We start from the raw sequence: 23,398 nt of genomic DNA on the forward strand, positions 1-23,398 counted from the left end.
ATGATCCATCTTAAGCTTGTTCAGAACGCCTTACCCTGTAGTTGGGGAAACTCGTCTAACACGAAGCCTGTTTTAATAAAGTACTGAATATCTCGTGTAATTTATTGAATACTCTGCTGAAGTGTGGTTTTTGCTAAGTACACATCGCTTTCATGCTATCATGAAGTCAAAAAATTGTAAGTGGTGCCAGGCGCGATGGCTCACGCCTGTTGTAATCCCAGCTACTTGGGAGGCTGAGGCAGAAGAATTTCTGGAACCTGGGAGGTGGAGGTTGCAGTGAGCCGAGATCGTGCCATTGCACTCCTGCCTGGGCAACAAAGCAACCCTTTTTTTTTTTTTTTTTTGAGACGGAGTCTTGCTCTGTCGCCCAGGCTGGAGTGCAGTGGCGCAATCTCGGCTCACTGCAAGCTCCGCCTCCCGGGTTCACGCCATTCTCCTGCCTCAGCCTCTTCGAGTAGCTGGGACTACAGGCGCCCGCCACCACGCCTGGCTAATTTTTTTTGTATTTTTAGTAGAGATGGGGTTTCACAGTGGTCTCGATCTCCTGACCTCGTGATCCGCCCGCCTCGGCCTCCCAAAGTGCTGGGATTACAAGCGTGAGCCACCGCGCCCGGCCAAAGCAACACTTAAAAAAAAGAAAACAAAAATGAGCTGGGTATGGTGGCGCATGCCTGTAATCCCAGCTACTCAGGAGGCTGAGGCACGAGAATCACTTGAACCTGGGAGGTGGAGGTTGCAGTGAACTGAGATTGTGCCACTGCACTCCAGCCTGGGTGACAGAGCGAGACTCTTGTCTCCAAATGAAAAAAAAAAAAATTAGCTGGGCATGGTGGCACGTGCCTGTAGTCCCAGCTACTTGAGAGGCTAAGGCAGAAAAATCGCTTGAACCCCAGAGGTGGAGGCTGCAATGAGCTGCAGTCACCCCACTGCACTCTAGCCTCGGTGACAGAGGAAGACTCCATCTCAAAAATAAGTAAATAAAAAATTGTTAAGTGGAGCCATGGTAAATTGGGGTCAACCTGTACAGGATGAGTGGGCTGAGTAGATAACTTGGATTATGAAAGTGCTGAAACATCCTGGCACTTGCCATCAGAGTATAGTGGTGTTGGGGGCTAATGTGTTCTGCAAACTCACCCAGTCTCCAGTTCTGAAGCTCTGGATCTCCTTCCCCACCCTGCCTGATGCCAATGGGCTCCTTTTTCTTTTGATAAGAGCCTCCCTGGCAGTAGGTAACAGGAGCCCAGGGGCATGCATGAAAGATCTTAGCTAGGTCTCTGTGACCTTAGGTTACTTCCCCCCTTGAGGCCTCAGTCTCATGACCTGGAGTAGTGTCAACCTCACTGGGGTTTTGCTGCTTTCACATCAAATCCTAGCCCCTGCCAGGCGCTCTGGTTTCACACCTGTAATCCCAGCACTTGAGGATGCTGAGGCCGAAGGATCCCTTGAGCTCAGGAGTTTGAGGCTGCAGTGAGCTCTGATCACCACTACACCCCAACCTGGGTTACAGTGAGACCCTGTCTCCAAAAAAAAAAAAAAAAAGCCACATAGGAGAATCCAGACACTGGTTCTGCACCCCTGGTGCCACCTTTGGGGAGCAGAAAGGGAGGCTTGGGGCACATTTACTATCCTCTGCAAACTGAATTTGCAGCTGGGAAGGTTTGTTTCTTCCAGAGCTGTGCTCACCTGGGTGTCAGGCTGGCCCGAGCTCAGGTGGGCATGTAGCAGAGCAGCCACCTCATCCTGCTCGGCCTCCAGGGCGATGGCCAGGGCACTGGTGCCCTCCTGTGGAAAGTTAGGGACAGTCAGATCCCTGAGCCAAGCCATGGGCACCCCCAAGATGCCAGCCCCATTGTGGGGTCTTACATTGTCCAGGATGGCAGGGTCGCAGCCTGGCTGGGCGAGCAGCAGCCGCACGGTGTCCAGACGCCCATATTCACTGGCGCACATCAGCGCCGTGGCCCCATCCGCATCCTGCGCATTCACATCAGCCCCACACGCCAGCAGGGCTGCCACCATGTCCTGTCGGCCATGGCTGATGGCCAGCATGAGGGCTGTCTGTCCCGTCTGAGGAGTGGGGAAGAAGAGGGAACAGGCTAGGGTAGGCTCAGGGAAGGGAGGTCACAGACAGGTTGACTCCCAAAGTGGAAGTGACTCCTGGCTGAGAGCCACAGTGGGGGCGCCCACGCACCTGACTGGCCTTGGCATTGACATCGCCCATGCAGAAGAGTCTCTGGACCACAGCCATGTCCTCCTCTTCCCGCCTCACAGAGGTGAGTGCAGCCAGCATGAGGGCCGAGTAGCCTGCTCGGTTCTGGCGGTTGACCTCGCAGGCCCCTGGGAGAGAAAAGGGGGTCGTCCACGGAGATGCCAACACCGTGGCCCGACTTGATCCACTCACCTCCCTGCAAGCCTCGGGCACAGCACCTGCATACGGGGTGGTCTCCTCAACGTTCTCCCCACAATAGCCACGTGGTTCCTCCCTCACTAAGGTGTTGCTCAAATATTATCTGCTCAGTGAAGGACCTTCCTATTTCATCTTTTTTTTTTTTTTTTTTTTTTTGAGACATAGTCTTGCTCTGTCACCCAGGCTGGAGTGCAGTGGCATGATCTCAGCTCACTGCAGTCTCCAGTCTCTGCCTCCTGAGTAGCTGGAACTACAGCATGTGCCACCACGCCCAGCTAATTTTTGTATTTTTTTTTTTTTTTTTTGAGACGGAGTCTCGCTCTGTCGCCGAGGCTGCAGTGCAGTGGTACGATCTCAGCTCACTGCAAGCTCCGCCTCCCGGGTTCACGCCATTCTCCTGCCTCAGCATCCCAAGTAGCTGGGACCACAGGTGCCCGCCACCATGCCTGGCTAGTTTTTTGTATTTTTAGTAGAGACAGGGTTTCACCGTGTTAGCCAGGATGGTCTCAATCTCCTGACCTTGTGATCCACCTGCCTTGGCCTCCCAAAGTGCTGGGATTATAGGCATGAGCCACCGTGCCTGGCTCGTATTTTTTAGTAGAAACAGGGTTTCACCATGTTGGCCAGGCTGGTCTCGAACTCCTGATCTCAAGTGATCCACCCACCGTGGCCTCCCAAAGTGCTGGAATTACAGGCATGAGCCACTGGCCCGTACCTCCCTATTTCAAATCAGGCAGGAACTTGGTTTTGTTTGCTGCTGTATCCCTCAGTACTTAGAACAATACCTGGCACATAGTAGATGCTCAGTTAAACATTTGTTGACTGACTAATAAAAGGATATGTTTATTTTCATGGCCACCACCCGCCAAGCCACCATCGTTGCTCCCCTTAAGAACAGTGCCGCTGGGCGCGGTGGCTCACGTCTGTAATCCCAGCACTTTGGGAGGCCGAGGCGGGTGGATCACGAGGTCAGGAGATCGAGACCATCCTGGCTAACACGATGAAACCCTGTCTCTACTAAAAATACAAAAAATTAGCCGGGCGTGTTGGTGGGCGCCTGTAGTCCCAGCTACTCGGGAGGCTGAGGCAGGAGAATGGCGTGAACCCGGGAGGTGGAGCTTGCAGTGAGCTGAGATCGCGCCACTGCACTCCAGCCTGGAAGACAGTGAGACTCCCGTCTCAAAAAAAAAAAAAAAAAAAAAGAACAGTGCCAACCTCCACCCTTCTCTCTGAATCCACTCCAGGTTCCACACAGCAGCCAGGAGCAACTATTTATTTATTTAGAGATGGAGTCTCGTTCTGTCGCCCAGGCTGGAGTGCAGTGGCACGATCTCAGCTCACTGCAACCTTTGCCTCCCAGGTTCAAGCGATTCTTCTGCCTTGGCCACCTGAGTAGCTGGGATTACAGGCACGCACCACTACGCCCAGCTAATTTTTGTATTTTTAGTAGAGATAGGGTTTCACCATGTTGGTCAGCCTAGTCTCGAACTCCTGACGTCGTGATTCGCTTGCCTCAGCTTCCCAAAGTGCTGGGATTACAGGCGTAAGACACTGCGCCTGGCCAGGAGCAAGAATTTAAAATGAATTTGGTTGCCAGGGCAGTGGCTCACACTTGTAATCCCAGCACTTTGAGAGGCCGAGGTGGTGGATCACTTGAGGTGAGGAGTTCGAGACCAGCCTGGCCAACAGGGTGAACCCCGTCTCTACTAAAAACACAAAAAATAGCCAGGAGTGGTGGCGGGCACCTGTAATCCCAGCTACTTGAGAGGCTGAGGCAGGATAATCACTTGAACCTGGGAGCTGCAGTGAGCCAAGATCACGCCACTGCACTCCAGCCTGGGTGACACAGTGAGACCCTGTCTCAAAACAAACAAAAACAAACAAACAAACAAAAAACACCTGCCAACACCTTGATTTCAGACTTCTGACCACCTGTTGTTAAAAAAAAAAAAAAAGCCAGGTGCAGTGGCTCACGCCTGTAATCCTGGCACTTTGGGAGGCCGAGGCTGGCGGATCACAAGGTCAGGAGATCGAGATCATCCTGGCTAACTCAGTGAAACCCTGTCTCTATTAAAAATACAAAAAAAAAAAAACAAAAAAAAAAACAATTAGTCGGGCGTGGTGGTGGGCGCCTGTGGTCCCAGCTACTTGGGAGGCTGAGGCAGGAGAATGGCGTGAACCTTGGGGACGGAGCTTGCAGTGAGCCAAGACAGGGCCACTGTACTCCGGCCTGGGCAACAGAGCGAGACTCTGTCTCACACACAAAAAAAAAAAAAACTGCCAACACCTTGATTTCAGACTTCTGGCCACCTGTTGTTTGAAGCAGCTCACAGTGATACTTTGATGGCAGCCCTAGGAAGCAAAACAGCCTGGTCAACACTGCCTATCCTGAATGAAACACAAACGTGAGCTCAGTTTCCTCTGGGATCAGTTCTGTTACCATCCTGGCCCCTGTTCCGCATAGTGCCTGTTTGGATGACATTTCCTGTACTGGCTGTTTTAATCCCTGTTTCCTGCCATTCTGAAGGCTCTGAGGATTGAGGTAGTTTAAGGAAATGAATGAGGAGCTTGGGGAAAGGAGCGGGATTGGGGTCATGATCCCTAGTGAGGAAGGAGAGCTGAGATGAGGGACTGAGGAGTAAAGGGTTAAGTAAAATGACGGCAAAAATGGAGGCCAGGCATGTTGGCTCACGCCTGTACACTCAAATGCTTAGGGAGGCCAAGGCAGGAGGATCACTTGAGGCCAGGAGTCTGAGGCCAGCCTGAGCAACATAGGAAGACCCCCCATCTCTTAAAAAATTTGGCCAGACACAGTGGCTCACGTCTGTAATCCCAGCACTTTGGGAGGCCAAGGCAGGCAGATCACGAGGTCAAGAGATCAAGACCATCCTGGCCAACATGGTGAAATACGATCTCTACTAAAAATACAAAAAATTAGCCGGGCGTGGTGGTGTGTGCCTGTAGTCCCAGCTACTTGAGAGGCTGAGGCAGGAGCATCGCTTGAACATGGGAGACAGAGGTTGCAGTGAGCCGATATCACGCCACTGCACTCCAGCCTGGTGACAGAGGGAGACTCCATCCCCAAAAAAAAAAAAAAATTAGCTGAGTGTGATGGTTCATGCCTGTGGTCCCAAATACTCAGGAGGCTGAGGTGGAACGATCGCTTGAGCCTGGGAGATTGAGGCTGCATCACGCCACTGCACCCCAGCCTGGAACAAAGCTTCTGTAAAAAGGGGTTGGGGGGACGTTCCCTGTTTGGGTGGCATGCTGTGTGGTGTCCATGCCTTCCACTAAGACACCGTGTAAGGCATCAGGTGGTCAGGGAGGAGCACACAGAAATAACCAGAGTGGGGTCCCTGCAGGCTAGCCAAGGGACCCACCCATCTTCCTGCTCCCTCTCCCTTTTCTCTTGCAGCTACCCTTGACCTTGCTTAACTAAAGAATCACCCTGGCCAGGCACAGTGGCTTACGCCTATAATTCCAGGACACTGGAGGCCGAGGCAGGAGGATCACTTGAGCTCTGGAGTTTGAGAACAGCCTGGACAACAAGAGCAAGACCTCATCTCTACTAAAAACACAAAAATTAGCCGGGTGTGGTAGAGAATGCCTGTAGTCCCTGCTACTTGGGAGACTGAGGAGGGAGGATCACCTGGGCCCAGGAGTTGGAGATCAGCCTGAGCAACGTGGCGAAACCCCATGCCTACAAAAAAATTCAAAAGGAATCACCCTCTTTGTTGACTTCATCCCCTGCTTGTTTTCTGCTATGGCCCTTACTACCATTTGAAATTATTTCATGTTTTTACTTGATAATCGTCTCTCTCCACTCTTCGCTCACCACTCCCACCACACACACACACACACACACACACACACACACACACACACACACTCAAAACTACACATTCCTGAAAGTTCTGTGGGAGCAGGCATTTATTCAACACACACTTGACGGTTTGCTGTGGGTCTGTCAGGCAGGCAGGTAGGGTTGGGTGAGAGAGGGGTATGGAGAAGAGTTCATGACAGGCTGAAGGAGGATGACAGAGGCAAAGAGACAAGGGGTGGGGGCTGTGAAACGGAGAGGGAGCAGTGGGTAACTGTCCCCGTAAGGTCCAAGGATTACTGGAGTTGGGGAATGGGAGCCTGTGAGCCGAGAAGCTGGGAGGTGAGGGTCGGGAAGCGGGGAGCTGAGAAGTGAGATTCTGTAAGGGGCACAACTATTAGGGACATCAAGGTCTGGGGCTGAGGTTATACCTGTAAAGCTGATGTGGGGCAGAGTCAAGGTCAAGGAAGGAGAGCAGCCAGGAGGTTGCAGGGCTCATGGGGGAGGATGTTGAAACTGACAAGTGGGCCAGGCACGGTGGCTCACACCTGTAGTCCCAGCACTTTGGGAGGCCAAGGCGGGTGGATCACGAGGTCAGGAGATCGAGACCATCCTGGCTAACACGGTGAAACCCTGTCTCTACTAAAAATAAAAAGATTAGCCGGGCTGGTGGTGGGCACCTGTAGTCCCAGCTGCTGGGGAGGCTGAGGTAGGAGAATGGCGTGAACCTGGGAGGCAGATCTTGCAGTGAGCTGAGATTGCACCACTGCACTCCAGCCTGGGTGACAGAGCAAGACTCCATCTCAGAAAAAGAAAAAGAAATTGACAAGTGCCGGCCAGGTGCGGTTGCTCACTCCTGTAATCCCAGTACTTTGGGAGGCTGAGGCGGGCAGATCACCTGAGGTCAGGAGTTAAAGACCAGCCTGGCCAACATGGTGAAACCCCGTCTCTACTGAAAATACAAAAATTAGCCGGTCATGATGGCGCTTGCCACGAATCCTAGCTACTCGGGAGGCAGAGGCAGGAGAATCACTTGAACCCGGGAGGCAGAGGTTGCAGTGAGCTGAGATCTGAGATCGCGCCACTGCACTCCAGCCAGGCAGCAGAGGGAGACTCGGCCTCGAAAGAAAAAAAAAAAAAGACGAACTATAGAATGCTCTGGAAATGCAATCTTGAGATAAGGAGGAACTGACTGGAACAGCCTAGGCTCTGTTCCTGTCCCCATCGAGAAACATGTTGTCCTTTAATGCGTTAGCCCAGCGATTCCTGTTCCCCAGGGTATAAAATCTAGAGTGGGCTGCTTTCCAGGGTCCCTCACCTGCGGTGCAAGTGGGGCACCTGCAGACCAGATTCCATTCACCTTGGGCAGCCTTCCTGAGCCTTGGGGGATTGGCTCACTGTCAATCTTAGGCTTCTGCTGTTTCTTGCTACCTATCTGTAAATAAAGAACCTGCTTCGTGTAACTCGTTATGTGAATGAGTATTCTACCTTACCAGACTTGGGCAGGTAGGAAAAGCACATTCCTAGGTGCAATGGGCTGAAGGGGTAACCAGTGCACAGTGGACCTGCTTTGCAGCAAGGATTAGGCTGGAGGGAGAGAGGGAGAACTGGCCAGGAGCTAAAGTTCAAGAAAGGAGGAGCTACTTGAGGTCAGAGGTAGAAGCTGGAGAGGCAGAGTGGGGAGGGGCCTAGTCAGCGACAAGATGCTCCAAGGTAGGGTTTGAGAAGGAAGAGGGGGAAAGGTCTGGAAGTGGAGAGCAAGAGCAAAGTGCACACCCACGTACCTCCAGGCCCTGGATTCCAGGGGATGAAAGAGGAAACAGCCCCTGAATGCAGGGGCGTTAGTGTATATGACAGCAAGCAAGTATAGGCAGAGGGGAGATGAGTGAGAACCAGGGGAGGGTCTGGAGAGGTGGAGCCAAATGGGAATTAGAGGCTGGGCACACTGCTCACACCTATAATACCAGCACTTTAGGCAGGAGATCACTTGAGGTCAGGAGTTCAAGATCAGCATGGCCAACATGGTGAAACCCGTCTCTACTAAAAATAGAAAAATTGGCCGGGCACGGTGGCTCACACCTGTAATCCCAGCACTTTGGGAGGCTGAGGCAGGCGGATTACCTGAGGTCGGGAGTTCGAGACCAACCTAACAAACATGGAGAAACCCTGTCTGTACTAATACAAAATTAGCTGGGTGTGGTGGTGCATGCCTATAATCCCAGTTACTCGGGAGGCTGAGGCAGGAGAATCGCTTGAATCTGGGAGGCGGAGGTTGCAGTGAGCCGAGATTGTGCCATTGCACTGTAGCCTGGGCAACAAGAGTGAAACTCCATCTCGAAAAAAAAAAAAATACAAAAAAAAAAAAAAATACAAAAATTAGCTGGGTGTGGTACGCGCGCCTGTAATCCCAGCTACTCAGGAGGCTGAGACACAAGAATCACTTGAACCTGGGAGGTGGAGGTTGCAGTGAGCTGATATTGCACCACTGCAGTCCAGACTGGGCGACAGAGCAAGACTGTTCAAAAAAACAAACAAGGCCGGGCAAAGTGGCTAACGCTTGTAATCCCAGCACTTTGGGAGGCTGAGGCAGGCAGATCAGTTGAGGTCAGGTGTTTGAGCCTCGCCAACATGTTGAAACCCCGTCTTTACTAAAAGTACAAAAATTAGCTGGGCATGGTGGCAGGCGCCTGTAGTCCCAGCTACTCGGGAGGCTGAGGCAGGAGAATCGCTCGAACCTTGGAGGCATAGGTTGCAGTGAGCAGAGAGATCGTGCCACTGCACTCCAGCCTGGGCGACAGAGACTCCACATCAAAACAACAACAACAACAAACAAATGGGGATTCAAATGCAGGAGATAAAGGGGCCAAGGAGGCTGGGGCCTCTTGTGGTGACCAACGGTGCCTACTTCCCTGCCGCAGCCCCAGACCCCTTTAAGGCATGAGATGCCCAAGAAATTCACTTAGATTCATTCACTGTCCCCTGTCTCCTACAATGTACCAGCTTCCACAGCAGCTGTATCCTTTCCTAGGTCATAAAGACCTGCAGGGATGGGAGGGATCTGCGTGTTTAGGGGGTTGGGGGCGGGCAGTGGGACCCGCCTCAGCCTGCAGTTAGTGCCAGAGGTGCCCAAAGGCTGACTCAGAGGTTTCTGAACCTGCAGGAGGGTACCTGGAGGGAGGGGTATCCTGGTGGACAGTGATTTGTTTACCGCCCACCAGACCCTTTGTGCCCAGTTTATCGGGGCAAGCAGCTGGAGGTGGGTGGGGCACAGTGCCCCATCCCAGAAGGGAGTCAGAGCCCTGCCTGGTGAGTGCCTCCCCTCCAGGCTGGACATTGGGGCTCAGGAACTCGGTGAGTGCTCCAGCTGGAGAGTCAGGAACAGAGCACATGGTGGCCATTTACTGATCTCGTACTACCTGTATTATCATAGCTACCCAGGGAGGGAGGCCTTGTCAACCCCATTTCACAAGCAAGATTAAATAATGCCCCTAAACTGAGGTTTACCTAAGCCCAGAACTGTGTATTCCCTCCAGCTGCAAAGTGGGGGCCAAAAGGCCTCTTTTTTTTTTTTTTTTTTTTTTTGAGATGGAATCTTGCTTTGTGGCCCAGGCTGGAGTACAGTGGTGCTCACTCTTGACTTACTGCAACCTCTGCCTCCTGGGTTCAAGTGATCCTCGAACCTCAGCCTCCCGAATTGCTGGGATTACAGGTTCCCACCACCACGCCCAGCTAGTTTCTGGTTTTTTTTTTGTTGTTTTGTTTTTGTTTTTGAGACTGAGCCTCACTCTGTCGCCCAGGCTGGAGTGCAGTAGCACGATCTCAGCTCACTGCAACCTCTGCCTCCCAGGTTCAAGCGATTCTCGTGCCTCGGCCTCCTGAGTAGCTGGAATTACAGGCATGTGCCATCACACCCAGCTAATTTTTGTATTTTTAGTAGAGATGGGGTTTTGCCATGTTGGCCAGGCTGGTCTGGAACTCCTGACCTCAAGTGATCCGCCCACCTCAGCCTCCCAAAGTGCTGGGGTTAAAGGCATGAGCCACCACGTCTGGCTCAGACGGCAGAAGGCCTTTGGGAACCCAGACACGAAGAGGTTGGCGGATCACGAGGTCAGGAGATCGAGATCATCCTGGCTAACACGGTGAAACCCTGTCTCTACTAAAAATACAAAAAATTAGCCGGGCGTGTTGGCGGGCGCCTGTAGTCCCAGCTCGGCGGGAGGCTGAGGCAGGAGAATGGCCTGAACCCGGGAGGCGGAGCTTGCAGTGAGCCGAGATCGCGCCACTGCACTCCAGCCTGGGTGACACAGCAAGACTCCGTCTCAAAAAAAAACAAAAAAACAAAAAAAACCCGAGGAGGTTGGCTGGGTGCAGTGGCTCACGCCTGTAATCCCAGCACTTTGGGAGGCTGGGGCAGGCAGATCACCAGGTCAGGAGATCAAGACCATCCTAGCCAACATGGTGAAGCCCCGTCTCCACTAAAAATACAAAAATTAAGGCCGGGCGCGGTGGCTCACGCTTGTAATCTCAGCACTTTGGGAGGCCGAGGCGGGCAGATCACAAGGTCAGGAGATCAAGACCATGGTGAAATCCCGTCTCTACTAAAAATACAAAAAAAAAAAAAAAAAAAATTAGCTGGGCGTGGTGGCGCACATCTGTAGTCCCAGCTACTCGGGAGGCTGAGGCAGGAGAATCGCTTGAACCTGGGAAGCGGAGGATGCAGTGAGACGAGATCGCGCCACTGCACTCCAGCCTGGCGACAGTGTGAAACTCCGTCTCAAAAATAAAATAAAATAAAAAAACTCAAGGAGGAGTGGTGCCCTGTGCTGGACAGCCATTCTCTGCTTTCCTCTCCAGAGTCTTTGAGCCTAGGTCAGCCCCAGCCCTCTCCCCCAACCCATTTCCTGGTGTCCCACCCTCCCTTGGCTCTGACCCGTATCCAGGAGCAGGCTTGCGATGGCCAGGTTCCCGTGGGACACACTGTAGTGCAGGGCCGTGTTCCCGTTGCCATCCGCCAGGTTCACCACGTGCACCAGCAGTTCGGATCCCAGGCGCCTCACCCCTTCCAGCATCCTGGCCACGGGCTCCGCCTGAGAGCGCCGCTGGCTGGACACTCGAAACCACTCCTGGGCCACGAGGCGCACTGCACCCTGCAAGGGATAGGGGCCAAGATAACATCGGCGATGGTCCACGGCGGCGCCGTGGTGGGGGAGCTGGGGAGGGGCGGGACTGGGAAGAGACCCATTTGGCGTTTCCAGGCAGGGAAGGAAGGTCACTCCTCGTCCAGGTGGGGAGCCATGCGGACCCAGATGGAGGGCTGGGGCCACACCCCCATTGGAGGGCAAACACGGGGTAAGGGGGTCCTTTCCTTCTAGGGAAGAATTTGCGGGAGAACATGGAACGGGGAAAGGCAATGAACGCTTGCCCTTGGGGAGTCCAGGAGTGGGGCTGGGGCCGGGCCTCTGGGGAAACCAAGGAAAGATCGGCGCTGTCCTGGGAAGGAGATCTCTTCAGAGAGCCCAGGGTCAGGCGAGGTGCCTGGCGGGAAGGGATGGAACCCGGTGCGCTCCCCTAAGTGGGCGTCAGAGGTCCTTGGAGGCTCCCACGCCACTCCCTGGTGCTGCGCTCCCGGGGCACTCACGCCGTCGCGGGCTACTCCGCGGGGCCGGCTCAGCTGCCGCTGCAGCGCTACGCACGCCTCCCTCAGACGCGGGCTCAGCTCGCACCTGCAGAGAAGGCCAGGAGAGGCTCAGGATGGATCGGGGGCAGCGCCGACCAGGAGGAGGGCAGCCGCCTCCTCTCCAAACAACTAGCGAGAGCCGCTCACCTCCCCTGTGCCACCAGCTGAGGCTCTGCCTCCGCCTCGAGCTCAGGGTCCCGGATGTCCCCGCCGCTGGGAGGGCCAGGGGTGCCCAAGTCGGATCCCCCGCCGCTGTCATCCCCGGAGCCGGAGGAGCTACCCGGGGGCTCGGCGCCACCGTTCTCGCTGTCGCCATCGCTGTCGCTGGCGTCCTCGCTGGAGGAGCTCTCGTACCTGGGGGCAGGGTGGGAGGCGTCTGCTAAACCTCCCCTGTGGGCTCGTTCTGGAGTCCTGCGATGTGGGTGTGGCCGTTCCCATTAAACAGATGAGGAAACTGAGGATTGCCCAGACCCTGCTGCCAGCAGAGGGGCAGAGCTGGGGTTCCAACCCCAGTCTATGTCCCGGCAGAAGCTGCCACGGGAGGGGAAAGGCGCTCACTCTCCGTTGAGGACCCCAACAAACTGCAGGCTCTTGGGTCCGGAGCTGGGTTGGGCACCAGGTGTGCCGTCTCTCTTCTTCATGATGGATTTGAGGATGCCTGGCGGGGATGAGATGAGGGCACTGAGTTCGTGTCCGGCGCCGAGTAAACCAGGGCCCAGCGACGGGGTCGGGACTCACCCGCGGGCGCCACGGCCCTGTCTCCGTCCATGGATCCGGGCGAGCTCTCTTGAGTCAAGGAGGGCGCCTCCGCCGGGGGCTCGGTCTGCGCGGCCTTTTCGGCACAGCTCCACGGGGTCTGGGTGGTGGCCTCGCGTGGCTGGGCCCGGGCCCCCGCCGCTGCCTCCTCCGCAGCCTCGCGGGCTTCCTCCAGCTCCCGCAGCCGGCCCCGCAGAAGCTCACTCACCCCGCGCTGGTGCTCCAGGCTGGCGCGCAGCAGCTCCAGCTCGCGCTCGGCGGCCGCAGGGAGCCCCAGCAGCGCCTCAGTCACCCACGCGTCCGCCTCAACGGTCTCGGGGGCAGCCTCCACGCCGGCCTCCCGGGTCTCCGGCACGGCCTGGGCACCCGCTTCTCCGGTCTCGGGCACGGCCTCGGCGGCCACCTCCCGAGTCTGGGGCGTCCCATCGAGACTCCCGACCTCCCCGTCGAGGACCTGGGGCGCGCCCTCGCTGCGCCCTGCAGCCAGGCCGTCTGGGCCGTCAGCCCGGGGGCTGGCCCTGGCACGGCCACCGCGCTCGGAGGTGACCAGGCGCTCGGTGAGCCGCCGCAGCTGGGCGAGCTTGTCCGGGCGCGTCTCGGCCTCCCCGTCCGGCTCGGGCTGCGCGCGCCCAGCCAGCAGCCGCGCCTTCTCGGCGCGCAGCGCGCGCACCTGCTCCTGCAGCTCTGGCAGCGTTCGCGCCTGGTCCTCGAGCTCGCGCAGGCGCCGCAGCGCCGCGGCCATCTGCTCCCGCACCAGCTGCAGTTGGGCAGGGCCGGGCGAGGCAGGGGTAAGGTTAGGGGCGGGGCTGCTGCGGCCGGACCCGCGTGGGCTGCGCGGGACCCCGCGGCCGGGGCTGGGCGCGTGCTCGTGTGTCTGCGCCAGCTCCAGCCGCCGGCTGGTCTCCCGGAGCGTGTGCTCGACGCGCGGGTTGCGCACGGGCGCGCGCGGCGACAGTGGCGGCATCAGGAGCCCCGAGGGCGCGCCCTGGGAGAGTACGCCCGGTGCTCCACCGTCGTCACTGGCCAGGGACTCGCTGGATGTCCAGGCGCCTGGGCTACGTGCACCCGCGAGGCCGGGCCGGGGCGCGCGGGGACGGCGCGCGGTCGGGGGTCCCGGGGCGCGGCGGGCAGCGGGGCCACGCTCCAGCTCCTCTATGTACTTGAGGAAGTCCAGGTCCAGGTGGAAGCCGTAGGGCGTCTCCACCGAGTAGGGCGAGCTCGGGCTGCGTGCGCCCCCGGCGGCAGGGACCGGGCACAGGCGGGGGCCGCCCAGGTCTGGAGGCACGACGGGGGCACGGGGAGGGCGCATCAGAACGGGGAAACCCGGGATATACTAAACAAACCGAGCGTGTCCCCCACCCATGCCCACACTTCACACCTATCTGTACCCAAGTATTCACTCAATCGCGTGTTTAATGAGTACCTACTCTGTGCTAAGCACGTTTCTAGGCCCTGGGGACACAACAGTGAGCAAGACAAACATCCCTGTCCTCCTGTAGAAAGCAGATAAGCATCCTTCCAAACGATGCCTATGGCAATGATAATAATAACAGGGAATAAACGGAGGAGGCGCGATTTAGCGTTTGGTTGCCAGGCAAGCTTTCCTGTGTAGAGGACTTTCCTGTGGAGTGGAGCCCTGGCCCGGCATGGTGGTTCGCGCCTGTAGTCGCAGCATTTTGGGAGGCCGGCACAGGCGGATCACCTGAGGTCAGGAGTTCCAGACCAGCCTGGCCAACATGGTGAAACCCAGTCTCTGCTAAAAATACGAAAATTAGCTGGGCGGAGGCCGGGCGCGGTGGCTCACGCTTGTAATCCCAGCACTTTGGGAGGCCGAGGCGGGCGGATCACAAGGTCAGGAGATCGAGACCACGGTGAAACCCCGTCTCTACTAAAAATACAAAAAATTGGCCGGGCGTGGTGGCGGGCGCCTGTAGTCCCAGCTACTCGGAGAGGCTGAGGCAGGAGAATGGCGTGAACCCGGGAGGCGGAGCTTGCAGTGAGTCCAGCCTGGGCGACAGAGCGAGACTCCGTCTCAAAAAAAAAGAAAATTAGCTGGGCGGTAGTGGCGCGCGCCTGTAATCCCAGCTACTCCGGAAGCTGAGGCAGGAGAATCACTTGATCCTGGTAGGCGGAATTTGCGGTGAGCCGAGATCGCACCACTGCACTCCAGCCTGGGCGACAGAGCGAGACTCTGTCTCAAAAAAAAAAAAAAAAAGAGAGAGAGAGAGAGACCCTCTCAAAAAAAAAAAAAAAAAAAAAGTAGCCCTGGCCAGGTGCAGTGGCTCACGCCTGTAATCTCAACACCTAGGGAGGCCGAGGCGGGTGGATCGCTAGAGCTTAGGAGTTGGAGACAAACCTGGGCAACAAAGTGAGACCCCATCTCCAAAAAAAAAAAAATAGGGAGGCTGAGGTGGGAGGATCACTTGAGCCGGGGAGGCAGAGGTTGCAGTGAGCCGAGATTGCACCACTGCATCCAGACTGGGTGACAGAGTGAGACCCTGTCTCAAAAAAAAAAAGGTTGGCGAGGGGAAGCCCTGCACGATGAGGAGGAAGCAGCTGGGAAAAGATTTCTAGAAGAAAACAGCCCATAGAAATACCCTGGGGTAGGAGGGAGGAGGGTCGGCTGGAGTCACAGCGAGGTGGAGACCAGGGTGTCCCCAGCAGAGGGGTGTAGTCCACTTGTGATTAGTGCCATAGGTGGGGTTTTTTTGTTTTGTTTTTTTTCTTTTTTTGAGACGGAGTCTTGCTCTGTTGCCCAGACTGGAGTGCTGCAGTGCGATCTTGGCTCATTGCAGCCTCTGCCTCCCAGGTTCAAGCAATTCTCCTGCCTCAGCCTCCTGAGTAACTGGGACTACAGGCATGCGCCACCATGCCTGGCTAATTTTTTTTTTTTTTTTTTTTTTTTGAGACGCAGTCTCGCTCTGTCACCCAAGCTGGAGTGCAGTGGCGTGATCTCTGCTCACTGCAAGCTCCGCCTCCTGGGTTCAAGCCATTCTCCTGCCTCAGCCTCCCGAGTAGCTGGGACTACAGGGGCCCACCACCATCATGCCCGGCTAATTTTTTGTATTTTTAGTAGAGATGGGGTTTCACCGTGTTAGCCAGGATGGTCTTGACCTCCTGACCTTGTGATCTGCCCACCTTGGCCTCCCAAAGTGCTGGGATTACAGGCGTGAGCCACTGCGCCCGGCCATGCCTGGCTAATTTTTGTATTTTTAGTAGAGACAGACTTTCAGCATGTTGCCCAGACTGGTCTCGAACTCCTGATCTCAAGTGATCTGCCCACCGTGGCCTCCCAAAGTGCTGGGATTATAGGCATGAGCCACCACACCCGGCCATGATTGATGCCATAGGTGGTTTAAAGCAGGCTCGTGACATTGGAAAGGACCCTCTGGCCACTGTAGGGCTGCGTCCACACACAAGGGCATCAAGCGTTTCTCTGTGCATGCGCACGCACACACACATATCTCTTTTTGCACACTCACCGGGCAGGTTCTGATTCAGGGCAAACTTGGCCATGTTTCCTGCAGCAGCTGTCAGAGGCACCCTGCAAAAGGGGTGAAGGTGGGGCTGGGCGCTGTCCCTCTGGCTGGAGCCTCTGGAGCCTGCCTTTGAGTCTAAGCAAACAGGACCCAAGAGCTCTTCTCCACCCACCCACCTCCCTCTACACATGCCCTCTCCTTCTTCCCTCAAGAGACCTGGAAACTTTTTTTTTTTTTTTTTTTGAGACAGAGTCTTGCTCTGTCACCCAGGCTGGAGTGCAACGCCACAATCTCGGCTCATTGCAGCCTCCTCCTCCCAGGTTCAAGTGAATCTCCTGCCTCAGCCTCCCGAGTGGCTGGGATTACAGACGCCCACCACCACGCCTGGCTAATTTTTGTACTTTTAGTAGAGATGAGGTTTCACCATGTTGGCCAGGCTGGTCTCGAACTCCTGACCTCAAGCTATCCGCCTGCCTCAGCCTCCCAAAGTACTGGGATTACAGGCATGAGCCACCGTGCTTAGCCAACCTTGAAACTTTGGATGGAATGAATGATCCCCAGGTGTAAGATGTCAGCCTGCTGGGCAGGAGGAAGCAGGAAAGACATCAGGCAAAAAGAAGAAGATGACCAAGAAAACAAGGGTAGCTGGGAATCCGGGAGGCATTCCAGACCTGCTGGGTTTTCTGATAATCTCTGGGGAAAATTAGAAATGGATGCTCGATGTAGTGGACTATGAGCCTTTAGGAAAGGAAGACCAGAGTTGGAAGCCCTTCACAGGATCGTTAAAAACTCATCTGGGCCGGGCGCAGTGGCTCCTGCCGAGGTGGGCGGATCACGAGGTCAGGAGATCGAGACCATCCTGGCTAACATGGTGAAACCCCATCTCTACTAAAAATAGAAAAAAGTAGCTGGGCGTGGTGGTGGGCGCCTGTAGTCCCAGCTACTCGGGAGGCTGAGGCAAGAGAATGGCGTGAACCCAGGAGGCGGAGCTTGCAGTGAGCCAAGGTGGCGCCACTGCACTCCAGCCTGGGTGACAGAGCAAGACTCTGTCTCAAAAAAAAAAAGAAAAAAAAACTCATCTGGAGCCAGGCACCCTGGCTCACACCTGTAATCCCAGCACTTTGGGAGGCTGAGGCGGGGCGGATCACCTGAAGTCAGGAGTTCAAGACAAGCCTGGCCAACATGGTGAAACCCTGTCTCTACTAAATATACAAAAGTTAGCCAGGTGTGGTGGCACGCACCTGAAGCTACTCAGGAGGCTGAGACAGGAGAATCACTTGAACCCAGGAGGCGGAGGTTGCAGTGAGCTGAGATCACGCCACTGCACTCCAGCCTGGCGACAGAGCGAGATTCCGTCTCAAAAAAAAAGGTAATTGTGCGTCCAAATTTTTACCAAGGTCAGTTGTGAAACTCTTGCAGGAATGATGGAGAATTGCGGGCTGGATGCACCAAAGATCCAAATCAACAAATCAACGGATACTTGTCTCCCTGGAATGTCGCTAGTGGAGTGTCACAGGCTTGATCCTTGGCTTGTAAGAGTTTGTAATGCAAACACAAAACACCTGGGTTGTCAGAGCTGTGACTATTCATGGGGCTGCCTGGGAAAGTGACTGTTTAGATGACATGATGGAGGCTGTAAGAAAGGAAGATTGGGGGCCGGGCGCGGTGGCTCACGCTTGTAATCCCAGCACTTTGGGAGGCCGAGGCGGGCGGATCACGAGGTCAGGAGATTGAGACCACGGTGAAACCCTGTCTCTACTAAAAATATTAAAAAAAAAAATCAGCCGGGCGTGGTGGCGGGCGCCTGTAGTCCCAGCTACTCGGAGAGGCTGAGGCAGGAGAATGGCGTGAACCCAGGAGGCGGAGCTTGCAGTGAGCCGAGATCGCGCCACTGCACTCCAGCCTGGGCGGCAGAGCGAGACTCCGCCTCAAAAAAAAAAAAAAAAAGAAAGGAAGATTGGGCCACATATAATAATGTGATATTTAACAAGGACAAATATTGAATCCAGAACTTTGGTTCAAAAAGCACAGGGTGAAATCTCAGCACTCTGGGAAGCCAAAGCAGAAGGATCGCTTGAACCTAGGAGTCAAGACCCACCTGGGCAACACAGCGAGACCCTATCTCTTTTTGTTTTTTTTTTTTTTGAGACAGAGTTTCCCTCTTGTTGCCCAGGCTGGAGTGCAGTGGCACAATCTCGGCTCACTGCAACCTCTGCCTCCCGCGTTCAAGTGATTCTCCTGCCTCAGCCTCCTGAGTAGCTGGAAATACAGCCACTGCTACTACACCCGGCTAATTTTTTGTATTTTTAGTAGAGATAGGGTTTCATCATGTTGGCCAGGCTGGTCTCGAACTCCTGACCTCAGGTGATCCACCCACCTCGGCCTCCCAAAGTGCTGGGATTACAGGCATGAGCCAAGGTGCCTGGCCACTATCTTTTTTTGTTTGTTTTTAAATAGCGAAACCACCGAGCACAGTGGCTCACGAGCCATTGCTCTCCAGCCTGGGCAACAAGAGCGAAGCTCTGTCTCTAAATAAATAAATAAATAAACAAATAAATAAATAAAATAGCGAAACCCCATCTCTACAAAAAACACAAAAATTAGCTGGATGTGTTGGCATGCACCTGTAGTCCCAGCTACTCAAGAAGCTGAGGCAGGAGTATCTTTTGAGTCCAGGAGATTCAGGCTGCAGTGAGCTATGATCATGCCACTGCATTCCAGCCTGGGTGACAAAGCAAGACCTTGTCTCAAAAAAAAAAAAAAAAAAGCACAGGAACACGGAGTGGGAAAGATGGGCTTTGGAAAGCCCACATGGAAAACCTTCAGGGAGGGGAAAGTGCCTACGGTATGCCCTGCCTGATTAAATGTAATCGTCATAGCTGGACACAATGGTGCATGCATGTAGTCCCAGCTACTCAGGAGGCTGAGGCAGGAGAATCGCTTGAACCCGGGTGGCAGAGGTTGCAGTGAGCTGAGATCATGCCATTACACTCCAGCCTGGGGGACAGAGCCAGACTCCGTCTCAAAAAAAAAAACACAACTGTATATATATAGTTATATATATATATATATATACAGTTATATATATAGTTATATATATACAGTTATATATATACATACATAGCCCCCATACAACACTTTGCATACTGCAAAGTAGTATTATTATTCATATTTTACAGATGGAGAAATTGAGGCACAGAACAAATCAGTTGCCTGTGGGAAGCATCCTCAGACTGGGCTCTGCCCATCTGTGGACCCCTTGTCAGCAGGTCCCTGCCACAGCTTCTGACTGCCCCTTACCTGTCCAGTCCTCCACTGACAGGTATCTGCCAAACCCAGTTCATCCTCTCCCTGGGCCACTGCCCATCTGTGCTAACCACGTGGCAACACTCCCAGCCATCCCTTCTGGCTTCTCAAATCCCTGGTGACCACCTGTGTGCCTGATACTATGAAGCATTGAGCACCCACCAGCCCTCCTGACTCATTACCCTACTCTACTGCTGGGGAAACCCTAACTCCATTTCCCACCTCGGTCTGGCTGAGGTCCCTGACCTCTCCCTTCCCACTCCAAGGCCAGGCAGGGGGCCTCTTCCAGTCCCCAAGCAGCTGTTTCCCGTCCCTTCACACCGGCTGCAAGGGGTGGGTCAACAGGCCAGCGGGTCATCGCAGAGGACAGCCAATGCCGTTCATCACTTGTTTTCAGGAAATTGCCAGGGAAGAACTGGGTTGTGGAAAAAGTCCAGATCAAGGGTTGGGGGGTCTGGGTCTGCTTCTCACACAGCTGGCTGTATGACGCAATGGGGTCAGCGTCCTCCTCCGGTGACCTGGTCACACCCAAATCCCAGGCCCTGGGATCTCAGAAGACAGCTGTGGGCCATTCCTAAGACCTAAACTAGCTGAAGCAGTTGGATCCAGAGGCTGGGCTAGGAAAGGAATGGATCCCTCCAGAATGTCAAATAATAACAACACTTTTGATATTTACTATGGGCCAGCCTCTAGTCTAAGGAATTTATGGATATTTACTTTTTTTTTTTTTTTTTTAGAGGCAAGGTCTCGCTCACTCTGTCACCCAGGCTGGAGTCAGTGGCTCGGTCATAGCTCACTGTGGCCTTGAACCCCTGAGCTCAAGTGATCCTCCCGCCTCAGCCTCCCAAATAGCTGAGACTACAGGAATGGACCTCTACACCTGGCTAATTCAGGCTAATATTTTAAATTTTTGTTGTTTGTTTTAGATGGAGTCATGCTGTGTCACCCAGGCTGGAGTGCAGTGGCGCGATCTCAGCTCACTGCAAACTCTGCCTCCCGGGTTCAAGTGATTCTCCTGCCTCAGCCTCCCAAGTAGCTGAGAATACAGGTGTGCACCAGCATGCCTGGCTAATTTTTGTATTTTTAGTAGAGATGGGGTTTCACCATGTTGGCCAGGCTGGTCTCAAACCAGGCGTGAGCCGTGCCCGGCCTAATTTTATTTTTTGTAGATACAGGTGTCTTGCTATATTGCCCAGGCTGGCCTCCAACTCCTGGGCTCAGGCAGTCTTCCCAGTTTAGCCTCCCAGAGTGCTGAGATTACAGGTGTGAGCTACTGCACCTGACCTTGACTTATTTTTTAAAATCCTAGCTAAATCCACTGAGGTTGGATTTCCTGTGATCATTGTCCCTTCCCCTATTGTACAGATGGAGAAACTGAGACACAGAACAGTTTAGTGTCCTGCCTGTGTCCTGTCACAAACAGGCAGAGGCAGGTTTTAAACCCAGGCAGGTCTTCCAGAGTCCTTGCTTTGGCCACTACACTTGAATCCTTTCTTTTATTTTTATTTTTATTTTTGAGACGGAGTCTCTGTCACCCAGGCTGGAGTGCAGTGGCAGGATCACGGCTCACTGCAACCTCTAAGCCCAGGGTTCAAGCGACTCTCCTGCCTCAGCCTCCTGAGTAGCTGGGATTACAGGCACTTGCCACCACACCTGGCTAATTTTTGAATTTTTAGTAGAGACGGGTTTCATCATGTTGGTCAGTCTGGTCTCAAACTCCTGACCTCAAGAGATCAGCCGTACTCGACCTCCCAAAGTGCTGGGATAACACGCATGAACCACCGAGGCTGGCCTTGAATGCTTTCTAGAAAGAGCCCCTTCCCCTTCCCAGCAGGAGCAGGGAGCCTCAGGGGACTTGTCCCTCCCAGCCTACACCTGTGTCAGACTCTGCGTGTGTCCCTGATTGGGGGTGGAGGTGCCCACCACCTCTACGGCTTCAGGGGCTGGGGCCTCGCTAAAGTGGGACGTTGAGCTGCCTTCCCTCTCCTCTGCTCCCTGCCCTGGCTGTCACAGCTAGATCCGGATTCTCTGCCTGAGACCCCCTCATTAGGCCGTCAGAGCCGACGCCATACGCCCCCTCTCCCGCCCCAGGGACTATTTTGGGACGCAGAGCTGTGATCACCAAACCGGAGTGGTGGGGGCCACGGCGGGCCAGTGAGGATCCCAGTCCTGGGGAGAGGGCGCCTTCCAGGAGGCCCTGAGTACTGGCTGCCCCTGATGTTTGCTGGGACTCTCAGACTCTTGAGGTGGGTGGGTGGGGGACTGGTGGCGGCAGGAAGGTGGGTGTTAAAGTCATCATCACCCGTCCACCCCCAGGTCGTCCTAGCCGCACAGAGACAGAGCAGTTTCCTACAGGAAGCGCCGCCGGGCGGTCCCATCCGCTACCCATTGTCTGCGGGTCCGGGGGCCGTGCGTCCCTCCCCAAAACACCATTTCCGTGTCACGCTCCCACACCCAGCCCAGCGCGAGGGGCTGGCTGGGGTCCCTAAGCCGTCCCGGGAAAGGGTCCCAGAGCCGGTTGTGGCATTAGGGAGCGAACGAGCCCCGCAGTGAGCTCCCGAAGGGCGAGAGGGGGGCAAGCCCACGCCTCCAGAGCCCCCCACTCCGCTCGCTACCCACCTGGGACTCCCAATGTGGGAGGGGTCCCGGCCAGAGGACACGGCGCCCGCCCCGTCGCAGCGGGCAGAGCCCTCAGTGGGGCTGGAAACGCAGCGCAGCGCCGGGTCCCGGTGCGTCGCCGAATCCACCCACCCAGGGATCCCCCATCCGTGTCCCCGCAAGCCGGCAATTTACCTGAAGCCGCAGCCCCAGCCGCGCCCGCACCCGAGCCCGCCCCCTCGAAGTCCGGGGACTGATTATCAAGGCCTTCCACCTAACTGACGGCCACACCAGCCAACCAGCACCCGAGGCTCTCCAAGCCATCCAATGGGACGGTGGGGTGGGACAGGCAGGCGGGGCCTGGAATGTAGGGGTGGTGACTGGGGGCGGGCCCTGGAGTGACGGTCGCCGAGCGCTGGCTGGCGGCATTTCTGCACCAGCAGAGGTCAAGTCTCTGCCCAGCGCCGGGCCAAGGAGCTTGGATTTGATCCACAGGCACGAGGGAGCCATGGGAGAACTATGAGTAGAAGAGTAACCCGGTGGGATTTCTATAACTGGCACTTATTTCGCAGTGCCTGGGTGAAGTACCAGGTCCCAGATCTTCCCCACCGCAGGGCCTCTGCACATGCTGTTTGTTCCACGTACCTGAAATGCTTTTCCTTGCACCTGTACACGTAGGTACTTTTTGAGGCTCCCCTACTGTTTTTTGTTTTGTTTTGTTTTTGTTTTTTGAGACGGAGTCCCAGGCTGGAGTGCAGTGTCACTCACTGCAACCTCCGCCTCCCGGGTTGAAGCAATTCTCCTGCCTCAGCCTCCCGAGTAGCTGGGATTACAGCCACACACCACCACGTCCAGCTAGTTTTTGTATTTTTAGTAGAGATGGGGTTTCACCATGTTGGCCGGGCTGGGCTGGAACTCCTGACCTCAAGTGATCCGCCCGCCTCAGCCTCCCAAAGTGTTGGGATTACAGGCGTGAGCCACCGCGCTCGGCCTTCCCTACTTTCTGAGGTTCAGCTTTTGTGTTGCTGCCCCCTAAATGCCTGACATAGCCCCTCCCCAGTTAGTATTTTTCTCATCACTCTATTGTTTTAACCTAATAGCTACTTTTACTATCTGAAAAACAAAAGCAGACTCTGTTATTGTCAGGCGCAGTGACTTACGCCTGTAATCCCAGTATTTAGGGAGGCATAGATGGGAGGATAGCTTGAGCCAGGAGTTGAGACCAGCCTGGGCAACATAGCAAGAGCTAGTCGTAAAACAAAACAAAACAACAAAACAAAAAGACAAAAACAAAACACTCAGTTATTTATTTGGTTTATTTTTTAATTTAATTTAATTTTTTTTGAGACAGAGTCTCG

The 23,398-nt window shown here is 55.0% G+C and overlaps 1 protein-coding gene across 1 annotated transcript; it reads right to left on the reverse strand.

The window, feature by feature from the left end:
* Nucleotides 1-12: 12 nt before the first annotated feature.
* Nucleotides 13-22,266, reverse strand: KANK3 (KN motif and ankyrin repeat domains 3). The gene is made up of 12 exons (XM_058425232.1): nt 22,236-22,266; nt 17,530-17,769; nt 16,140-16,201; nt 12,640-13,932; nt 12,460-12,559; nt 12,049-12,255; nt 11,863-11,947; nt 11,155-11,371; nt 2,189-2,334; nt 1,864-2,064; nt 1,684-1,782; nt 13-307 (listed from the first exon to the last, which is right to left on the reverse strand). The coding sequence occupies exons 3-12, from the start codon at nt 16,171-16,173 to the stop codon at nt 167-169; spliced, it is 2,523 nt and encodes an 840-aa protein (XP_058281215.1). The 5' UTR covers nt 16,174-16,201; nt 17,530-17,769; nt 22,236-22,266; the 3' UTR covers nt 13-166.
* Nucleotides 22,267-23,398: the final 1,132 nt, after the last annotated feature.

The sequence above is a fragment of the Hylobates moloch genome, unplaced genomic scaffold (assembly GCF_009828535.3).
Source record: "Hylobates moloch isolate HMO894 unplaced genomic scaffold, HMol_V3 SCAFFOLD_12, whole genome shotgun sequence".
Taxonomy (NCBI): Eukaryota; Metazoa; Chordata; class Mammalia; order Primates; family Hylobatidae; genus Hylobates; species Hylobates moloch.